Source organism: Pimephales promelas, chromosome 7 (assembly GCF_988280905.1).
Source record: "Pimephales promelas chromosome 7, fPimPro1.hap1.1, whole genome shotgun sequence".
Lineage (NCBI taxonomy): Eukaryota > Metazoa > Chordata > Actinopteri > Cypriniformes > Leuciscidae > Pimephales > Pimephales promelas.
Genome location: NC_142775.1, coordinates 2,253,519 through 2,274,176, shown reverse-complemented (window position 1 = coordinate 2,274,176; position 20,658 = coordinate 2,253,519). Strand labels below are relative to the sequence as shown.

At 39.4% G+C, this 20,658-nt stretch overlaps 1 protein-coding gene across 2 annotated transcripts in view; it reads right to left on the bottom strand.

Moving 5' to 3' along the window:
* The window catches only part of ptgfrna (prostaglandin F2 receptor inhibitor a), a 121,840-nt gene that overhangs the window by 24,347 nt on the left and 76,835 nt on the right, over nucleotides 1-20,658 (bottom strand). The window contains exons 1-3 of one of the 2 annotated variants that reach the window (XM_089132912.1): nucleotides 16,838-17,161; nucleotides 12,838-13,209; nucleotides 6,626-7,045 (exon numbers count right to left, since the gene is read on the bottom strand). The exons of the other annotated variant lie outside the window; for it this stretch is intronic. Coding sequence (XP_088989038.1) covers nucleotides 6,626-7,045; nucleotides 12,838-13,209; nucleotides 16,838-16,889 — 844 coding nt within the window. The 5' untranslated portion in view covers nucleotides 16,890-17,161. Of the gene's footprint in view, nucleotides 1-6,625; nucleotides 7,046-12,837; nucleotides 13,210-16,837; nucleotides 17,162-20,658 lie in introns of those variants that run through there. 2 annotated transcript variants of the gene reach the window in all.

Sequence of the window (20,658 nt, the reverse complement as noted above, 5' to 3'; positions counted from 1 at the left end):
ATTATAATTTATGTTTTTTGAGCATAAAATCAGCATATTAGAATGATTTCTGAAGGATCGTGTGACACTGAAAAGTGAACAGTAATGATGTTGAAAATTTAGCTTTCAAATGACATTTTAAAATATCTTAAAATAGAAAACAGTCGTTTTAAATTGTCATAATATTTCACAATATTACTGTTTGTCATTTTTTTTCCATCAAATAAAGCAGCCTTGGTGAACAGAAGATACTTCGTTTAAAAACATAAAAAATCTTACTGATCTAAAACTTTACACTGGAGTAATATTTCACCGTTTTTTACAGTATTTTATCAAATAAATGCATAAATGAGCAGAAGAGACTTTTCAAAAACATTAAAACAATCTTACTGACTAAACACTTTTGACGAAATTGAGCATATCAGAATTATTACTGCCGTTTACTATTAATTGGTATATATTAGAGTACAAACGTGACATTAAACACTTAGGGTGGAAAAACATGCCTTGGTTATTATTTATTAGATTATGTTTCATTTCTTGTTTAATGAAACATTTTTCATCTGCTTGGCTCCAAACAACTCTTTGAATGCTAGAATCACCTCTTTACTGCCATTTCACATAAAAAAAATTAATGAAAAGAATGAAAACCAGTGAGATCTGGTAGTTTTAGGAACAGTAGAGGTATGCTAGCCGACCTCGTTTCGTTAGCTCTCCTCTGGGTGAGAAGGGAAGGGCAGGGGTGCACATTCTCTCCATTATCAGCTGTCATTGTTCAAGCTAGGGTAATCTCTCTCTCACACACACACACACTGGAGTCACTGTACCCAGCTGTTGTGTGCTTTGAGAAGAAACACCTGTTTGTATGTTTAAGAAACACTTTATTTGGTCCTCTATTGTAAGGACTGTTCTAATAAACACAAAGGACCGGAAGTGATAAAATTAGTCTCTGAACCAGTTTCTGCTTCTGACCCAGATCACACTTGATCACATCCACACACACATGTCCTCTGAAACACACCCAAGCCCACCAGCTCTACTGCGTTCAGAAACATAACGTGGCAAAGCTTTGAATATCCTGAACATGGAAACTCCCCGAGCTGAATTCACAGCGCAGTTTCAATATGCAAAACACTGATTAACATTTAACGTTCAGGGAGACGAGACTTCAGAAATAAAGCACAGAAACCCTTGACATGAGTCTCCTCTCACCGGCGGCAGAACGAGCACGCAACCAGCGCTTTGTAGACACACACACACATTTACATGAGCTGTAATGTTTCACAGTAAGACATTAGTAGAGAGACTGAGAAACCAGGCTTTAATACACCATCCCGTCATAGTACAGTCAGGAAATACAGTCCATTCATGCAAAATATTATATCAGGGTATATTTGATGTCACATGTGCAGCTGGTCCTGTAGCACGACTGACATTTCATTATTTAAATACACTATTTGTGTGACGTAATTAGATAATTAGGGTATGACTCAATAATTATGACTATATAAGCTACGTAACATGCTATCTATTTCTGATGCAGAAAAATTAGTTCACGCATTCATGACCTCGAGACTAGATTACTGTAATGCTTTATTAGCCGGTTGTCCTGCATCCTCAATAAACAAGCTACAGTTAGTACAAAATGCAGCTGCTAGAGTTCTTACTAGGTCAAGAAAACATGATCATATAACACCGATTTTATCATCTCTACACTGGTTGCCTATTAAGTTCCGCATCAACTACAAAATACTGCTACTGACCTATAAAGCCCTAAATGGTTTAGCACCTATGTACTTAACGGACCTTCTTTCGCCCTACAATCCACCGCGTTCCTTAAGATCACTAAATTCAAGGCTTCTGGTCATTCCTAGGATATCGAAGTCCACTAAAGGAGGGAGGGCGTTCTCGCATTTAGCTCCAAAACTCTGGAATGGCCTTCCCGATACGGTCCGAGGCTCTGACTCGCTGACACAGTTTAAAACTAGATTAAAGACGCATCTCTTTAGTCAAGCATTCACATAATGCTTACCTTCTAGTCCTCTGTTACGCCATACGGAACCGTTTGCCACTGAAACTGCTTAACGCACCAGTGGGGCTCGACAGCCTCTTAGACAAACGGGTCGGCGCGTATGGTTGGGTTGCGGAGAGTTCGGGTTACGGAGAGTTTGTGAGTTATAACGGAAATCATTATGAACATCAGCTATGCTAATTATTTCCCATCTGCCTTTCTGCTGTTATCTCGGGACGCTTGTCCCGAGAAAAATGGCGTTCGTCAGGTCCAGTTTTGTGTCCAGCCTCTCACGGGGATTTCGGATGCCCCAACGCCTGTGATGAGACGACTCAACGCCTGCGATATGTTATGGCGCCGTTTGATTCATAAACAATATTTATATTTAAACAATATGAATGTAAGCCAGAGGAGAACTGGCCCCCGACTGAGTCTGGGTTCTCCCAAGGTTTTTTCTCCATCCAATCTGATGGAGTTTGGTTCCTTGCCACTGTCGCCTTGCTTTTGGCTTGCTTAGTTGGGGTTATTTAGTGGTTAGCAATGTTGTTGATCTGTGTTGTGCTACTTTCATGTTATCAGTGTGAAGCTGCTTTGATACAATCTGTATTGTGAAAAGCGCTATATAAATAAATGTGACTTGACTATACAAGTAATTATCAGAGTCACGTGAAGTGAAAATGCAATCTACTGGAAATCCCTGAAAACGAACAGGAGTAATGAAGACGTTTCGAAGCTCAGTAAAACTACTATTCATTAAAGTGTATTTGTTCAGAGGGTGTGACGCCTACACTTAACAGAAAGAGAGAATAAAGGCAAATGTATGCTTGTTAACTTTCCCTTGAGGCACAAGCCCTTAACTAATCCAGATCTGTCTATGATTGTGTACTATACGCTTTATGGACTGCAGATATTGTGTGCTGTTATTTTCTGTGGTGTTCCTCATTTTAGACTGCTTTGTTTAAAGGAGAACTCCGGCGCAAAATGAACCTTTGGTCTGATTACACAGTCAACCGTTATCTGAGATTTGTTTTCATGATTGCCGAATGTAAATAGTTGTATCTCTAAAAACAGTTTAGCCTATAACGCTAGTATAATGCTAGTATATAGGGCATAGAGTAATGACAAATAAAAATCGCTTGTTATTACCACTAACAAGGCTAAAAATAGCCCCACAGTAACACAACAGCATAACAAGGGTCCCTACATTCAAACCGAAGCATTGAGAACTTTGTCAGTGTCCACACAGTTTAATAAGAAGATATTTTATACACACAGTCAACTTCGCGAATACAGGAAGAAGCCATCTTTGAAAAATAGTCTCTACCAGTCGATCTACGAACGCCGATCCAAGTGCGCTGAACTGTGCAGAATCTCATATGGTCCATTGTTTCCGGAAGAATCACAAACACGAACCATTTTCTTCTCTTCAATATGTACACGTAGCCTACTTGTTCGCGCTCACATTATCACCTTATTCACATCTCACCAGCGCACTTGTACATCTCACCATTTTGACACAACAAGGTCATTATAAAGTGAGTTAGAAGACAAACGGTTGATTAATACAACTTAAGTCAGCACATCTGAACACACACATTATCTTATCAAATATATAAAGCCTCGATGAAAACAAAAGATTGTGTCCATTTGTCAGCTATACTGCCCAGCCCTACTTTACATGTTAAACAAGAAACGTTTCACTTCTCTTTCCGTCATCTGACACTGTAAATAAAGAGACTGTCAGTCCAGCAGGACAAGGCCTGATCAATCATTCACAGATAACAGATTATCCTCATCACCTCCGCTGGCAGCGAACTATGATCAGAGACATGAACACAACACAAAGTGGATGTGGAGACACACTGTCAGACAAAAGCTTGGAATAAATAATGATGATTCATTTAAAATGTTTTTGAAAGGCTGCATTATTGAATAAAAAAAACACAGTAAAACTGTGGAATATTATTCACGTGTAAATCTTCTGTTCTCTATGTGAATATACAGTAAAGTGTAATGTATTCCTGTGATGAAAACAGAATCTTCTCAGTCTTCATCGTCACATGATCATTCAGAAATCACTCTAATATGATGATCTGATGATCAAGAAACACTTATGATTATTATCAGTGTTTTACTGTTTCATATTTATGTGGAAACCGATACATTTGATTTTTTTAAGATTATTTTATGAATAGAAAGTTCAAAAGAACAGCATTTATTTTTTTAACATTATAAATGTCTTTATTGTCAATTTTGATCAACTTATTGTAGAAGAAACTGTTTTCAAATCTGAAGTATTCCCAGTGTATGTAAACGCTCTTGTATTCGTACGATCAAATACAGCTTTCTAAAACGAGATCTGCTCTCATGCAGGAGGGGTGAAGTGTAGTGGTAAACACACACACACACACACACACACGTCTGGAGGCCGGTGAGAGGGTCAGGAACCGAGATAAAATCAGGGTCAACTGCAAACAAAACACACTCCATCACACACACACACACACCACAGTTAAAACTGCCTGCTCTCCACATCTAGTATTACTACACAGTTTAGAGTTGATGTAGGGTAAAGTACATTACATTCACATTTATGCATTTGACAGATGGTTTTATCCAAAGTAGGGATGCAAATGATCAATTAATCATTACTTGATCAACCTTTTCGTTCGATTAACGATTAACTGATCCAACTGTACTTTTTGGTGCACTACACTGGGCATATTTACACAGTCTAACTTTGAATATGTTCAGGGATTGGCAATATGTGTATGCCACGGCCAGCGGAGCTGAAATGAGCACATTGACTGCAGCGAGAGCCTCGTGAAAGAGGCAGGAGGGCTGTAATAAAAGGTCACAGCTACAGTCTGGAAATCCCGTAGACTTCGCTATCATTGTTCATAATGCTTCATAATAACAGGGACTCAGAAAGCGCCATTGTCTCCTGTCTGAAGTCTACAGGCAATCACTTCTCCTACAAATCCCAGCATTAATGAAAAACAGTTAAAGTAGCAGTTCGTGTAACCCAGACAACCATTATAATCTCAGTCTCAGACGGCGAATCTACCGTACCAAAACACACGTAGCAGATGCAGATCTGAGCTGTATGATCTTAATTAGAAACATGATGGTATGGTATTGTGATACTGCGTTTAGCTACGAAGCAAACTTTGCTTTTATAAAGCTAGAAACACTTTAAATTTCATATTATTTCATCTATTACTGATAGGGAATACCCATAATGCCCTGCACTTGCATGGTTTAATTTGGCGTGTTTGGTCCAAACATGTGCAATTATGACGATGATTTACAGTGTTTGGGAATTACCAGACAACCGGCCGGGTCAGAGGTCATCTTAGACTGGGGAGGATAGAGGGGGTTAGCGGTAAATCTAACCTAGCATTTGAATCCATTGCTTGTGGAATTTTACAGGGAGGCTTGGCCTGTAGTGAATAACCTTGGAAGAGCTTTAAAGACAGACTCCGGCCTGTGTTCTGGGCGTCACTCTCTTCACAGTGTACCAATCTGTGTTAGCGACTGGGCCTATTCATGCAAGAATAAACTTCTCTTTTCTTTTATTAATTTGACTCTGAAGTGTCTCTTACGCAGCGATGTCTGTTTTATTGAATTTTTGCCTTAACAATTGGTTAAGACTGCAGAGCGATCTCACGCCACAGCGCCAAAACAAAACACTATTTATGTTTTTGAATTTGAAAATTGAGACTTTGTTTCATATCAATAGTAACAAATGACAACGATTATTGCGATTTGTTGGATGCGCGCAGCCGCGATACAATGATCCATTCATTCAAATGAAACAGGATGACTAATCGATTGTTGAGATTTAAGAATCGATATCGGTTCGTAAAAACGAGAATCGATTAATATCGAGAAATCGATATTTATTACCCAGCCCTAGTTAGAGCATTAGTTCATTTAACCCCATATTTAACTTAATGTCTTAAAGTCAAAGTTGATACATGTGGACTTTAAGGATCAAGGCCACTTAATTTTATTTTGCTATTTCTTTCTGGAAATGTTGTCACATCTTTATCTCAAGTCATCAAAAATGGAGAACAAATCATATTTCATAATAGCACTGCACATTACTCATATGGCATAATATCAGCTTCATTTTAACCCACAATCTCACAGTCATGTCAAGGTTCAGGACTAGGGCTGGGTATCGTAACAAAATGTTCGATACCGACACCTTGAACAAAATATTCGATACCGATACCTTGAACCGATACCGGTACCTGAACGATACCTTTTTCGATACCAATTTTATGCAACCAGTTTTAATAATATAATATTACCTAAATTTTCATTTTATTTTTCAGTTTGTTGACTTTTTCACGCTCATATTTTGAGTATGTAAAAAAAGCACCAATGCTAAAGTTTTCTGTTTCCTAATCATTTAACCACTTAGGTACCGAAATTTGGTACCGAAAAACAAGACATGTTTCGATACTCGCTAGTACCGAGACAATACAGTCGGTACCTAAAAAGTACCAAACTCTGTACCCAGCCCTATTCAGGATTCATCAGCTTCCCAATGTTTCACTGATCAAGTCCCATGATCGTAGTCACAATATCCAGTACAGCCTGAGAAGAGAGAGAGCCGGGACTCACCTGTGGGCGTAACCACAACCTTCCCCATGTCCTCGGACTTCTCCAGGATCTTCCTCCATCTTCTTCCCTCTTCCCCCTGCCTCACCCACTCCTGGGCCGCACACACGTACTGCCCTTGGTCTGACGGCTTCGTTCTCTTCAGGACTAGTCCGTAAAACCCCCCTCCTCGAAGGTCCAAGCGCAGCCCCCCGTCCGTGTAGCGCTGCGTGTAGTTGCTGCCGACACTGATCTTATCATCCGGCCCGAAGGTCAGGATGTCCTCGAGCGGGTCGGTGCCGCCTCTTCTGAGGGACCAGGACACGGAGAGGAAAGTGTGCTCTGTGAAGCCTCGCGTCGCGTTGCACTGAAGCTCCAGGGGTTCTCCCTCGGACACCGCGGACTTGGGGATGGCGGGAGAAACCTTCAGACTGTCCCCGATCACTGTAGACAACAGAGGACACTTTAACATGTGCATTGTGGGATATACAGTAGCATCTGTTACAGAAATGCAATATCATATACACAACTGTGTGTTAAAGGGTTAGTTCACCCATAAATTAAAATTCTGTCATTATTTACTCACCCTCATGTTGTTCCAACCCCGTAAGACCTTCGTTCATCTTCGCAACACAAATTAAGATATTTAAGATATTAAGATCGCTCCTGCATACAGTCCATAGGCTTCTTGAGGGAATGACTCTTGCTGTCCCCGAAAAGTCATTAAAGACATCGTTAAAATAGTCCAAGTGACTACAGGGGCTCAATCTTAAGTTTATCAACAACGAGAACACTTTTGTGCGCAAAAACAAACAAAAATAACGACTTTATTCCAACTATTCACTTCCTTCTCCATGAGCCTGTAGTCAGTTAACGTAGTGTGATTGCGTAGAGCTACGTCACACGTAGGCTCACTATTGGCCGACGCTGGTCATGTGTGTGTGATGCGTGTGACGTACAATAACAGAAGCTTACGCTATTAAACTAGTATCCTGACTCACGCAGAGGGAGAAATAAACGAATAGTTGAAATAAAGTCGTTATTTTTGTTTGTTTTTGCACGAGTATTCTCGTCGTTTGATAAACTTAAGATTGAGCGACTGTAGTCACTTGGACTATTTTAACGATGTCTTTAATGACTTTTGGAGGCCAGCAAGAGTCATTCCCTCAAGAAGCCTATGGACTAGTATGCAGGAGTGATCTTAATATCTTAAATATCTTAATTTCTGTTGCGAAGATGAATGACGGTCTTATGGGGTTGGAACAACATGAGGGTGAGTAAATACTGACAGAATTTTCATTTTTGGGTGAACTAACCCTTTCAGTAGTGTATGAAGACCTCACTTAATGAACCGTTATGTGTTTATTAGCTTAGAACGAGACATTTCTCTCTACACACACACCGCGGGTCGCCTTACATCGACATGTTTCTATGGTGGCCCTGAACGGACAAACGCGTTTCGTCACTAATGTTGTTCTTCAAGTCAGCGAATAAAACACTGACACGATGATGAACACGTTACCATAATAGTCGGAATAACATTTTTTACTGAATTATGGAAACCTAATTTCTTAATTTATCTTTGTAAAGAAACCTCAACTGGCGACTCTCTGCTGTCTCAGACGACATCACTTCCTGTCGGCCACCGTAACTTCTGTTGGGTGTAATTCACAACCTCACCACTAGATGCGCTAGAAATTACACACTGCAGCTTTAAAGCAGACGGAGGAGGAGATGTGCGGTTCTACAGGTGAAGTGTGCGATTTCCACGTCACCAGACCTGTCTTCCATTGTTAGGACAAACAGATAATCACACCCCAATCTCAAAATGTTATTTTCAACCCGGTCTGGCTCTTCAAAATTGTAATTTTGTTGCAGAAATAGCACAAGACAATAACAAGACAGCTGGAATCAGCACTAATACAATATTACTGGGATATGATGAAGAAAAAACATACATGTGAGATTACACTGTTTCTTGATCATCATATTAGAGTGATTTGTGAAGGATCATGTGACACTGAAGACTGGAGTAATGATGCTGGACTTTGATCACAGGGATAAATTACACTTTGCTATATAGAAAACAGATGATTTACACTGGAATAATAGTTTATAGTTTTACTCTTTACTCCATATTTGGTCAAATAAATGCAAACTTTCAACTCCTTTCAGGCCAAAACAAATATCTTCAAAAAAATTATATAAAATAAATATAAAATGTATTGTGTTTATTTCTGAAACTTTCATTCTGAAGCTCCTAAACTCATGATCACATGAAGAACAGAAGGGACATTTCAGTCGCTTGTTTCCTCACACTTTCGACTCAAGTTGATCTAGTTCTGCTGAACTGTGGTTAGAACAGGCTAAACGAGCCAGTTAGCGCTTGACCCTTGACCTCTCTCACGCTCTGTGTCTGTCAGTGTCAGTCTCTATCGGTTAAAGTTTTAGGGAAATTCCTGCGTCCTTAACGCTCTTCTCAATCTCTAAATCTATAAATGAAAGGGATTGTCACTTCGACGGGAACATGATGTCATTTACTGACCCAGAAACCCTACAGATAATGCAGGATCAGTCAGATCTATAATCAGTAATCGGCACACAAGCCTATCAAGTGTCTTCGGGATGTACAAGTCAATACGGACTACTTTTACTGTACTCTTACAGAGTCAAACTGATGTTTTAGAAAAGACAAGAACAGCACATCGGTTTAGAGACTCTAAAGTGAGCGAGTCAATAAAGATTTGTTGTATTTTATTTTGGGATAAAAGACTTTATCCCTGCGCTGATATTTTTCTTAGTCGGTGCGGATGAGTTCACTTTGTCCATCTCATCTATATAGAAGCGTCAGACCTCCACAGACTTTCACTCTGAACAAAGAACAAGTCTTTGTATTTGTGTGACACTTCAAGCCTCGCAGCGAATCACATTCCTTTGCGCTTCTAGTTTAAACATGTAAATGGACTGTATCTGATACACAGGATCAACATCAGCAAACTGCACAGGAATCAACTTCATGCTCATTTATCTTCAGATCTCTTTATGAATTTGAATATTTAACATTGATAAAACTTAGTTCAAGAGATCAAATGAGTTATTTAACACAAATCTAATGGAATTTACAGAATAATCTCAAATATCAGTAATCTCAAATTGTGCGATTCGTTGAGATCAACCCTATGAGCGATTACGCAGTTCATGGTGAACCGGTCTGCTCGGGTAGGCTAGGTTTTATATAGTCACACAGTGTTGAGGAAGTGCTGTGTCGTCCAGTCGTTCGTCTCGCACTGATATTTCACACGGTTGTATCCAGTTAAAGTCTTCAGTGTAACTGTACACACACGTCCTCCGTCAGCTCGTGTCTTTCTGTGTCAAATCTGCTCTGATTTATCAAGGAAACACTAGAATAACTTTGATATTGTTAGGAATATTTCAAGATGAACACTTACTGAAGCAGCTTCACTTATCGTCCTTTATTAGAAAAATCATGAATGTCAAATATGATCATCAGGAAGGTGTATTTGTTCATCCCTCAATCATCATTATACGCTTTAAATCTACAAAACTAAGCATTTTAAATATCATCTTACAAAGGCTTATTATTGGCAAATATAGTTATATTTGGTTTTATGTCAGTATCTGCTGTACTGTTATAAAGATCTCATTGATTTACGTTACAAGTATCTAGGGCTGAATGTCCTGGAAATGTCCTCCTGAATGTCCTCCTGCATCCGACGTACATCTCACTTTGTGTCCAGGTAAATCAATGTCTGCACAAAATTGCATATTTTTGCTCAGTTTGGGCGTCTAAATAAAACTGAGCTGATTATTCCCCTCTATATTCTCACTATATTACACATAAAAGCCTGATGTATAACTTTGATGAACCTCAATAAATTGTTCCAACGGGAAAAGGAAAGATATTATTTCTATTTACGGGCAAGCTGAAGTGTAGGAGAAGCCTGCTTTCTACTTTCATCAACTCATGTTTATGTCAGCCAGTTAGGATAGTCCTCTGCTGTTTAATTTACATTCGCATTAGATAATTCCTTAGTTTCTCTGATCACTGGACCTATATGGGCTTGTCCGTGCCAACACAGACTTCTCGAGCACATGCAGCTGATACAAGTAACGGCTAAATATACAACTCAACTTAACTATAACAAATAAAGACACGCAAGTTTTGAATAACTTAAAACACAGAATCTAAATGACCCGTTGCGATACTAATATTCACCCGGTGCACAGATGCACAGGATATGCAGTACAGCCACTTCTGAGTTATTAACTGATAATCTCCAAATGCCAAAATAGCAGTCAATATACAAGCGTATCAATTTCCTCTTTGTATATTCTAAAGTCGTTGCAACATTTTTATTATAAATAAATGATTTCAGCTTGGTCTGGCAGATGGAGCGGGACTGTTGAAGTCGGGAGCAGAATATGAATAAATGAACCTGCTTTTCTAGTCTCACACAAGCTTACAAGGGGCTTTTGCACTGGGTAGTTTTAGGAACTCAGTTATATGAACTCGCCACCAGGGGGATTCCCAGAGAAACAATAGTTTATTTTCCAACTTTTTCCTGGTCGCACCTCCAGTATGAACTCGTAAGACACGCTTGTCGTGACTCACATTCTCTGTTCATTAGTTATGATCTGTCTAACAGTCCTGTTTAATACATTATTAGATAGTAGACAGTTATGAAAGGGTATTAGCGTATGGCGTGTGGTTGATGTCTAGTGTCGCTGAGCAGAAATACATAATCATGTTTCTCTCGGTCCCTCAAGTTGAGTTGGATTTTCTCCTCAGCGTAGAGTTTAAGAGCTCCATCTATCACTGTTTTACATGTTCATAGAGTTAGATTCTGGAGTAAATATACAGGCTATAATCTGTGTGTTTACGCGGCTTTATTAAAAACGGCGGGTACTGGTGTTTGACGTGCGTTCGGCCATCAGCGAACACTAACGTCACTGTATTTCCTATAGTGCTGGTTTAGACCGACTCTGAAGAAGGAGTTAATCAGTTCCTCCAAAAGAGTTTCACGAACTAAAATCGTTCCTGAGGAGCGTACACGCCAAAAAACAGGAACTTCCGAAAATAGTCCTAGGTACTATGATGCGCAACACCCATAAAGCCAGTGGTGTATGGTAAAGCGTCTGGTAAAGCGTCTGGTAAAGCGTCTGGTAAAGCGCCTGCTAAAGCGTCTGGTAAACCGTCTGGTAAAGCGTCTGGTAAAGCGTCTGGTAAAGCGTCCGGTAAAGCGTCCGGTAAAGCGCCTGCTAAAGCGTCTGGTAAACCGTCTGGTAAAGCGTCTGGTAAAGCGTCTGGTAAAGCGTCTAGTAAAGCGACTGCTAAAGCGTCCAGTAAAGCGCCTGCTAAAGCGTCTGGTAAAGTGTCTGGTAAAGCGTCTGGTAAAGTGTCTGGTAAAGCGTCTGGTAAAGCGTCTGGTAAAGCGTCTGGTAAAGCGTCTGCTAAAGCGTCTGGTAAAGTGTCTGGTAAAGCGTCTGGTAAAGTGTCTGGTAAAGCGTCTGGTAAAGCACCTGCTAAAGCGTCTGGTAAAGTGTCTGGTAAAGCGTCTGGTAAAGCGTCTGCTAAAGCGTCTGGTAAAGTGTCTGGTAAAGCGTCTGGTAAAGCACCTGCTAAAGCGTCTGGTAAAGTGTCTGGTAAAGCGTCTGGTAAAGCGCCTGCTAAAGCGTCTGGTAAAGTGTCTGGTAAAGCGTCTGGTAAAGCATCTGGTAAAGCGCCTGCTAAAGCGTCTGGTAAAGCGTCTGGTAAAGCGTCTGGTAAAGCGTCTGCTAAAGCGTCTGGTAAACTGTCTGGTAAAGCGTCTGGTAAAGCGTCTGCTAAAGCGTCTGGTAAAGCGACTGCTAAAGCGTCTGGTAAAGCGACTGCTAAAGCGTCTGGTAATGTGTCTGGTAAAGCGTCTGCTAAAGCGTCTGGTAAAGCGACTGGTAAAGCGTCTGGTAAAGCGTCTGCTAAAGCGTCTGGTAAAGCGTCTGGTAAAGCGTCTGGTAAAGCGTCTGGTAAAGCGTCTGGTAAAGCGCCTGCTAAAGCGTCTGGTAAACCGACTGGTAAAGCGTCTGGTAAAGCGTCTGCTAAAGCGTCTGGTAAAGCGTCTGCTAAAGCGTCTGCTAAAGCGTCTGGTAAAGCGTCTGCTAAAGCGTCTGGTAAAGCGTCTGGTAAAGCGCCTGGTAAAGCGTCTGGTAAAGCGTCTGATAAAGCGTCTGCCACTCACCCTTGAGCTCCACATCGGCATGGTAGTTCCCGCTGATGACGGAGTCTGTGCTCGGGGTGCCGCAGCGATACACACCGCTGTCTGTCGCTCGCACCTTCTTGAACCTGAGCTCCACTGAATTATCGGTCAGCTTCTCATAACTGATGTCCCCGCTGTTGACCCGGTCCCTCACTGAGGAGTCCATGAAGGATTCGTCGAGGGTGGAGATGAGATTGAGTAATTTACCACCGGCCTGGAGCATGGACCAATCAAAATCCTGCTCCCGGGGCCCCTCGTAGTTGGACACGTTGCAGCGGATGGAGACGGCCTGTCCCTCGACATGCACCAGAGGACCGACTTGCACCTTCACCACACGGCCCTCGCTGAACAACACTGAGACGAGAACACACGAGAGATCAGATATGGACAACTACAGTATCTACACATTATAGAATACAAGTAAAGTCATCAAAACTATGGCAAATGCAAGTGATCACAAAAATATTTTGCCAGCACACACACAGTCACCACCCACGCAAAGCATCCTGGGATACTTATAAACAATACTGTTTGTATGCAAGACACTTTGATTGTTTTTTCTCTTCACTGCCCTGTTCAGCTCATCTGTTTAAAACAGTTTTTATTAAGTGAAAAAAAGAGATTTAGGCACAATGTATGTTTGTATAGAAAACTAATTTCAAGCATTTACCTTTGACTTTATTCATTTAAAAAAAAAAAGAGAGAGTGACGTCCACTTTGAGAGTGGCGTCCACAATATATCGGCCGATAATGTTAATTTGTAATGTTGTCGTTATCGGCCTGATAATAAAACATGTCCGCTAAAAAAGCAGATAAATAATGTATGATTTCCTTCAGCTGAGACTCTTCACCATTCACCATGATAGTTTTGAATTATGCTTGTGATTGGAATAATTTCAAAAAAGGAAAATACAGTTCATTGCAACATGCAGGCTACATAAAGTAAAAATGAGAACATTATAACAGTGTGATTTGGACATTGATTTTAATGTTGAGACTTGACTTTTTTGTAATCAGGCTCTCAAAAAGTATATAAAATTGGGATTTAGATTAATCTGCCAATATATCGGTTTTTAACTTTCAAATAAAGAATTATCGGTATCTACGAAAATGTTACTATCGGTGCATCCCTAATAAAAACTACACCAAAGATTTCTACGTTAAAAGAAACCACCTTATTTATTTAACTCCAGATGTTTGATTTTACTCTGAATGTCACTTTGACATTTAACGTTAGCCATTTTTAAAAGTTATAAGATTAAAAAAATAATCACCCGACCAAAATAATTTCAGCATGGGTTTACAGACAGGGCTTAGATTAAATCAGGATTGGACCTTAGTGCAATTAGGATATTTAAGTAGCTTTTATTAATGCGCCTACAAACATTACTGGTGCATCTTGAGATAAAACAATGGCACTGACATATTTTAAGATGTATTACTTTCAGTTAAACCAGCTCAAACATGCAATTTTAGTCTGGGACCAGATGTGAAACCCCGGGGCCCGGTTTTTCAAATTTTCATTTTGGATAACGGATTGGATCAAATCTTGAAAATGGGTTTTTTCCAAAAGAAAGAAACAGATTACATAATCGGACTAGATCAGGTAATCCAAACTTGGTTTTGACCCAGATCAAACCTTTAGTTTGGGTTTTTCAGGACTTTTGTGTAAGGATTTGGATCAAAAAATCTTGATTAAACTGATCCCATCAGAAGGGTGGATTCAGTGTGGATTTCATGCCCAAATGTGATGAAAACTTTAAAAATGTATCAAAAAATACTATATTTGGGTCATGCACTATCTTACAAGATCTTATTCATAAGTTTTTATTTTATTTGTTCATCCGTCAGGCTACAGTGATTAGGTAGGCAGCAAAGTAGAAAGAGTTTGGAAATAAAATAAAATAATACCCCAAACAGCTGTCAAAAATGACCAAAACGTCATGTTGGTGTGTGTATAATATATATATATATATATATATATTCATCACAATCGCAAACATTTTTGTTTTTAGAATATTTTTTAGTGATGCATGCAATTTGTCCACATCAGATGAGGAAGTCTGAAATTATTGTGGAGTATTTGACATTACGTTTTTTTTTTATTCAATACATCTATATTTGAGACTTATAAATATCCTCAATGTACAGAGTTTATTACTCATTTTGTCTACCTGTTACTCTTTATATATCTATAGTTCTACATTGTGATTTCCTATCCTGTTTGAGCACTGCTTAACCAGATTTGGTGATCCTGAAAAATTCCTATCCAGATCAGATTGATCCAATCCGATGCTGCTTTGAAAAAGGACTGGCGACTGGCTCAAAAGTAAACTGGATTACATGATCACGAAAAAGGATTACTAAATCAATCCGGATCAATTTTATCCGGATTAAACCTTTTGACAAAAACAGGCCCAGGGGTTGAAGTCATAAAAACCAAATTCAATCACGTTTGTCCAAACCATGGCACTCAATACACTAAGCAACCATGAAGACAGAAAGTGTGATGTCAGAGGAAATGATCAATCCCGAGTACAGGATGAGTCATCAATATTTGTACTCCGTTTTCCATAAGACAAAATTGTCCATTTTCAAGGCGTTCATCTGTAAACTTCAAAGAGACGCGTCTGTTCATGGAAATGTTTATTGCAAATGACCATATTAGGTTCAAAGCACTGGAATAAAAACATGCAGTCGCAACTAATGGTGAATATTAACATGTTATTGGGTTATTAAGTGCCGCGAGGCGAATTACATCAGCAGACGAACACAAACCCACAGACGAACCAGAAGAAGAGAGGAACAGAGGGACAGAAACCAAAACTGAGAGAAGGCGACATGTAACAACTCGTTTCCTCATGAGGGATCGGTTGTTCTCGTAAGGTGGAGGACTCGGAAGACAAACACTGTAGACACTAGAGAAATATATGCTACAATAAAACCTGCTGTCAAGCAACTGAGGTCAAACACTACTACAGTACTTACACCAGGACACAGTGAAAGTAGATATGAGCGGATTATGAATGATGAGCAGGGAATGAGCCAGATAAGACAACACAAATTATCAGCACAGATCTGAATTCAGAAAAACTTTACAGTCCTTTAGCACAAATTCATGTCAGGTTGTAGAAGTTTTCAAGCAGATGCTAAGATTCCCTCATCCCCAAATCAAGCATATAACCAAACATTCAACAATGAAGGACCACATGTAATCTATTTGTCAATGTAAACTCAAATATTATTCTATCTGAGAAATCTGGGAAACGAATTATTCAATAAATAAACACCTTTTGTGAATTATTGTGTCGAGAGCAAAAAATTTACATTTAAGAAATACTTTAAAGCTATATTATTGGACTCATACGGTTTACAGTCGCCTAATAGTCATTTAATGTTTGATTTTAAGGTCATTTGAAAGGTAAACTTTGGCACTTAAACCTGTTTTTCAAACATCATGATTAGTATGGCCTATCAGTGGTTTTGCTTTAGGACTTGGGGAGTAACTTTAGTCCTAAAGCAAAACCACTGATAGCCCAAACACGATGTTTAAAACAGGTTTACTCTCTCTCTGCTGCAGTAAACACATTATACACCCAAACTAACCACTGGATCACTTCACCTAACATTAGTCAATATTAGACAAGACCCGATTCGTTAAATCACACAATGCAGACTAAAGGAAACATCTCAAGCGCTGATATCTTTTGACGATAATAATCAATCAATAAAGTTTGAGGTCGATCTAAAACACATCAAGATCAGTTTCATCTTAAAATAGCCTATTAAGATGAAACAACCATATATGTTTGTTTATCTTAAGAATGGCTATTTAATGATGAAAACGAACGAGCTTGTATTTAGAGGAAATTAGTTCCATGACTTACTACTTTTTTTGTTGTTGTTATCTAAACTAATTTACATACAAACACTTGAGTTATACAGGCGTTTCTTGATCAAGAACTAACGTTAATCAACTTACCAAGAGCAAAAAACAAAATCACAGGACGAAGGAGTCCCGTTCCTTTATCCATTTTGTGAAGGCGCGTGATTTTCCCACGGGATCGCCTTTGTCACACACACACACACACCGGGCGGAGAGAGAGAGAAAAGCCGGACGAGTCTCTCTCGAGCGCGGATTAAAGTTCAGTCCTTTAGTTCTTTAGTCCTGTGAACTGGTGGATCTGCGCGAGCTGCATGATAAAACACACACTGAGGACGGGATTGGCACAGTCGTGTCCGGAAGTGAGTGTGTGTGTGAGTCAGTGCGCGCGTGTATGTTGGATGAGGGAGGGACTCGCCGCAGGTGAAGTTCCGCCGCACCCGAGCGAGTGTGTGAGCGAGTGTGTGTGTGTGTCGTGACGGTGCAGGCATACAGGCACTAATTATCTCCCAGAATAACTCAGGAGTCCAGAGAGACCCCGAAACACCCACTGATATCCTCACATGTTCCCAGAACGCTGCAGAATGAATCATTTATGGCGAGAAATCGTCCTCATTATTAGCCTATCTGTCCTTTTATCTCCGAGAGAGAGAGAGAGAGAGAGAGAGAGAGAGAGAGAGAGAGAGAGAGAGAGAGAGAGAGATTGTAGGAGACCTTCTCTTCTCATCATAAACCTGAATGAATATCCATGCATCAGTACAGTCAAGGCTAAAACCACACTGATTTATTCACATTTTACACTAATTAAGTGTTTATGTTCCCACATGTTTTACAGAAAGGTCTGTATGCTGTAAAATGCATATGAAATATTTTATATTCTGCCCTATTTCTTGGTCACAATGTTGCATTGATCATCTGAACTCTTTGCAGTGACATCAGATTTTCTTTGCTTCCACTGAAAAAAAAACAACTTTTTCTTATTTTTCTACAAATAAATCTTATTTTCCCTTTTTTTTTTTACAGTGTAAAAATGCTACATAACATGATCATTGGGTTTAACACAAATCTGTGGCGCTCAGCTTCTGCTGTCATATATATATATATATATATATATATATACATATACATATATATATATATATATACATATACATATACATATACATATATATATATATATATATATATATATATATATATCACATTTTAGATTTTGCTGTAGCTGTTGTACAACTTGGCATGGAGATACTGTTGTAGTTAAAGGAAACTGCTAAATTATTCAATTTAAATGATAATATAATTTGTAACAAAAAAAATAAATCCATTAGAAAAGAACATGAATAGAATTTCCATGAGTGGTCTCGGGATTTTGGACCCCATTGTAAATGCATATATATATATATATATATATATATATATATATATATATATATATATATCTGTGTATACAAACAATTGAATTCAGTAATCTCATCTGTTTTGTGCACAAATTCACATCTCAGAGATTCACATGACACAGTTACAGTGTGTGTTCCTGTTGTCAGGTTGTAAACACATTTGAAATGCTTGTGTACATACAGACACACACACACACTTTGTTTGTGTGAATGTGTAGAGACAGATCTGGGCAGAGGTCAGGGTGTGACTGAGAGTTCAGGGTCAAAGGTCAGTGTACCTTTTGGTAAAGCCACTGTGATTAACACTTGTGTTCAAGTCATTGTGTGACTATTTTTACTTGTTGATGCAGAACATATGGTTGCAGTCAGACTGCAGTGACCCACTGCGACACACACACACACACGCGCGCGCACACACACACACACACACACACACACACAGTATGATGATAAAGCCAGAACTCAAACTACAGTCAAACTCTGTTCACAGTTGCTCCATTGTGAACGGCTGCTCCCAGTATTAGTGTGTTCAGGACCGACACACCCTTCAGACAAAAGACAGCGAGCGGAGTGTGAGCACACGTCAGGGACAGCTGTCAATCAAACACAATGCTCTCACCAACACTGGATGTATTTAATAATCTTGTGCGTTTGGAAAATCGACTCATCTCGAACATACCGATCAACTTCTCCCTGCATTCAGCTGTGCCGTTATTAATGTCCTGTCATAATAACAAGCGGAGAGTTACGCTCTTCTGCCTCATCTTGTAGGAATCGGACCGATAAGCTTGCTCACATCTGCAGGGAAAATATTTGATCTGTTGTCATTTCACAACGCAAGCGTCACACAGATGTAGAAGACGTTTGCTAAATAAAATATAACAATCAAGTCTGAACTCCAACATCCCACACAGATCGATCAAACGCTCCCTCTAGTGGTGATTGTGGAGTAATGCCACCGACACACGGCTTCAGGACAGAGTCATGCTCATGGAAGAACATTAAAGGGTCAGATCGCCCAAAAATGAAAATCCTGTAATTAATGACTCACCCTCATGCCTTTCCAAATTCATAAGACTTTCATTCATCTTCAGAACACAAATGAAGATATTTTTGATGAAATCTGAGAGGTCTCTGACCCGTTCACAGACAGCAATTTAACGGCCACTTTCAAGGCCCAGAAAGATAGTAAAGGCATTATTAAAATCGTCCATTGGTACCACCTCTATCGAGCTTCCAAGCGTACCGTACCGATACTTAAATGTGATGTGAACACACTGCAGACAATATTAGCCTAATGTTTAATGTTTAAAGGTGCAATGTGTAAAAATTTATAAAAGTATTTAAAAAAAAAAAACATAAATGCAATAGGACATCCATAACTATGTGTTCAGTGGTGTATAAAGAACTTTCTTAATAAACCGTAATGTTTTTCTTACCTTAGAATGAGACATTTATATTTACATAACCGCGGGCACGTCCTTCTATGAATATAAATAAATTCTATATAAATAAAGTTTACGATGTGGACAAAAACGAGGACATTTTCAGTAACCAATGTAACCGAAACTAAACAGTGTCTACAGTATATGTGCATTTAAAGGACAAGTTCAGTATTTTACAATTAAAGCCCTGTTTTACAGTAAGATCGTTTCTGATTAAATAGATTGGTTAGGATTGTTTTTTCGACAGATGCTGCTGTCACGAGAATTTTCGGTTTCTGTGTTAGCACCCCCCCCCCCCCAATCATTCATAAAAACGCATAAAACTTTAGTTTACAAAGACGTGAAACTCACCGAGTGGTCTGGGATGTTCACTGATATGCTCACACTAAAATCGCTGCAAAAGATGCTTTCCAACAGGTTTTATCATAGTTTTTGTCCAACTCCATTGACTCGTATTGTATGTTCTGTGATGTCCGTTATATCCGTTATTACTCCGCCGCCTGGAAATGGAAATGAGCCTGTTTGCAGTGTTGTAGTACTCGAGACTTGGACTCGTCTCGGACTCGGTCTCGAGACCATATTTTAATGGTCTTGGTCTTGTCATGGACTCGTGTCCATTTGGACTCGGAATTGACTCGTACTCGAACATTTTTTTTTTTTAGGACTCGGACTTATTCCCGATTCCACTCGAGTTCAATTCAAAATATTTTTCATGATTATTAATGTATGTTAATAAAATATTTCTTTAAATTGATTGACACGCCCAGTAATTGGTGATTTTCTAGTGCACAACTGCGCTTGACAAATTGTAGGCTAATAAAATTACTTTTAACACCACCTACTATGTGGCCTTTTTACCCTAAACTGATCATATTTTATTCAACTCTAAGTAAATTCAGTAAAAAAAAAAAAAAAAAAGGATTTCTCTAAGTAAATAAAAGTAAATTAGGTAATCAACCCTCACTGGTCTCAGTCTCGACTCGGACTCGACCGTCTCTGGTCTCGGACTCGACTCGGACTCGACTCTCTATGGACTTGGTCTTGACTCGGACTCGACTCTCTCTGGTCTCGGTGTCGA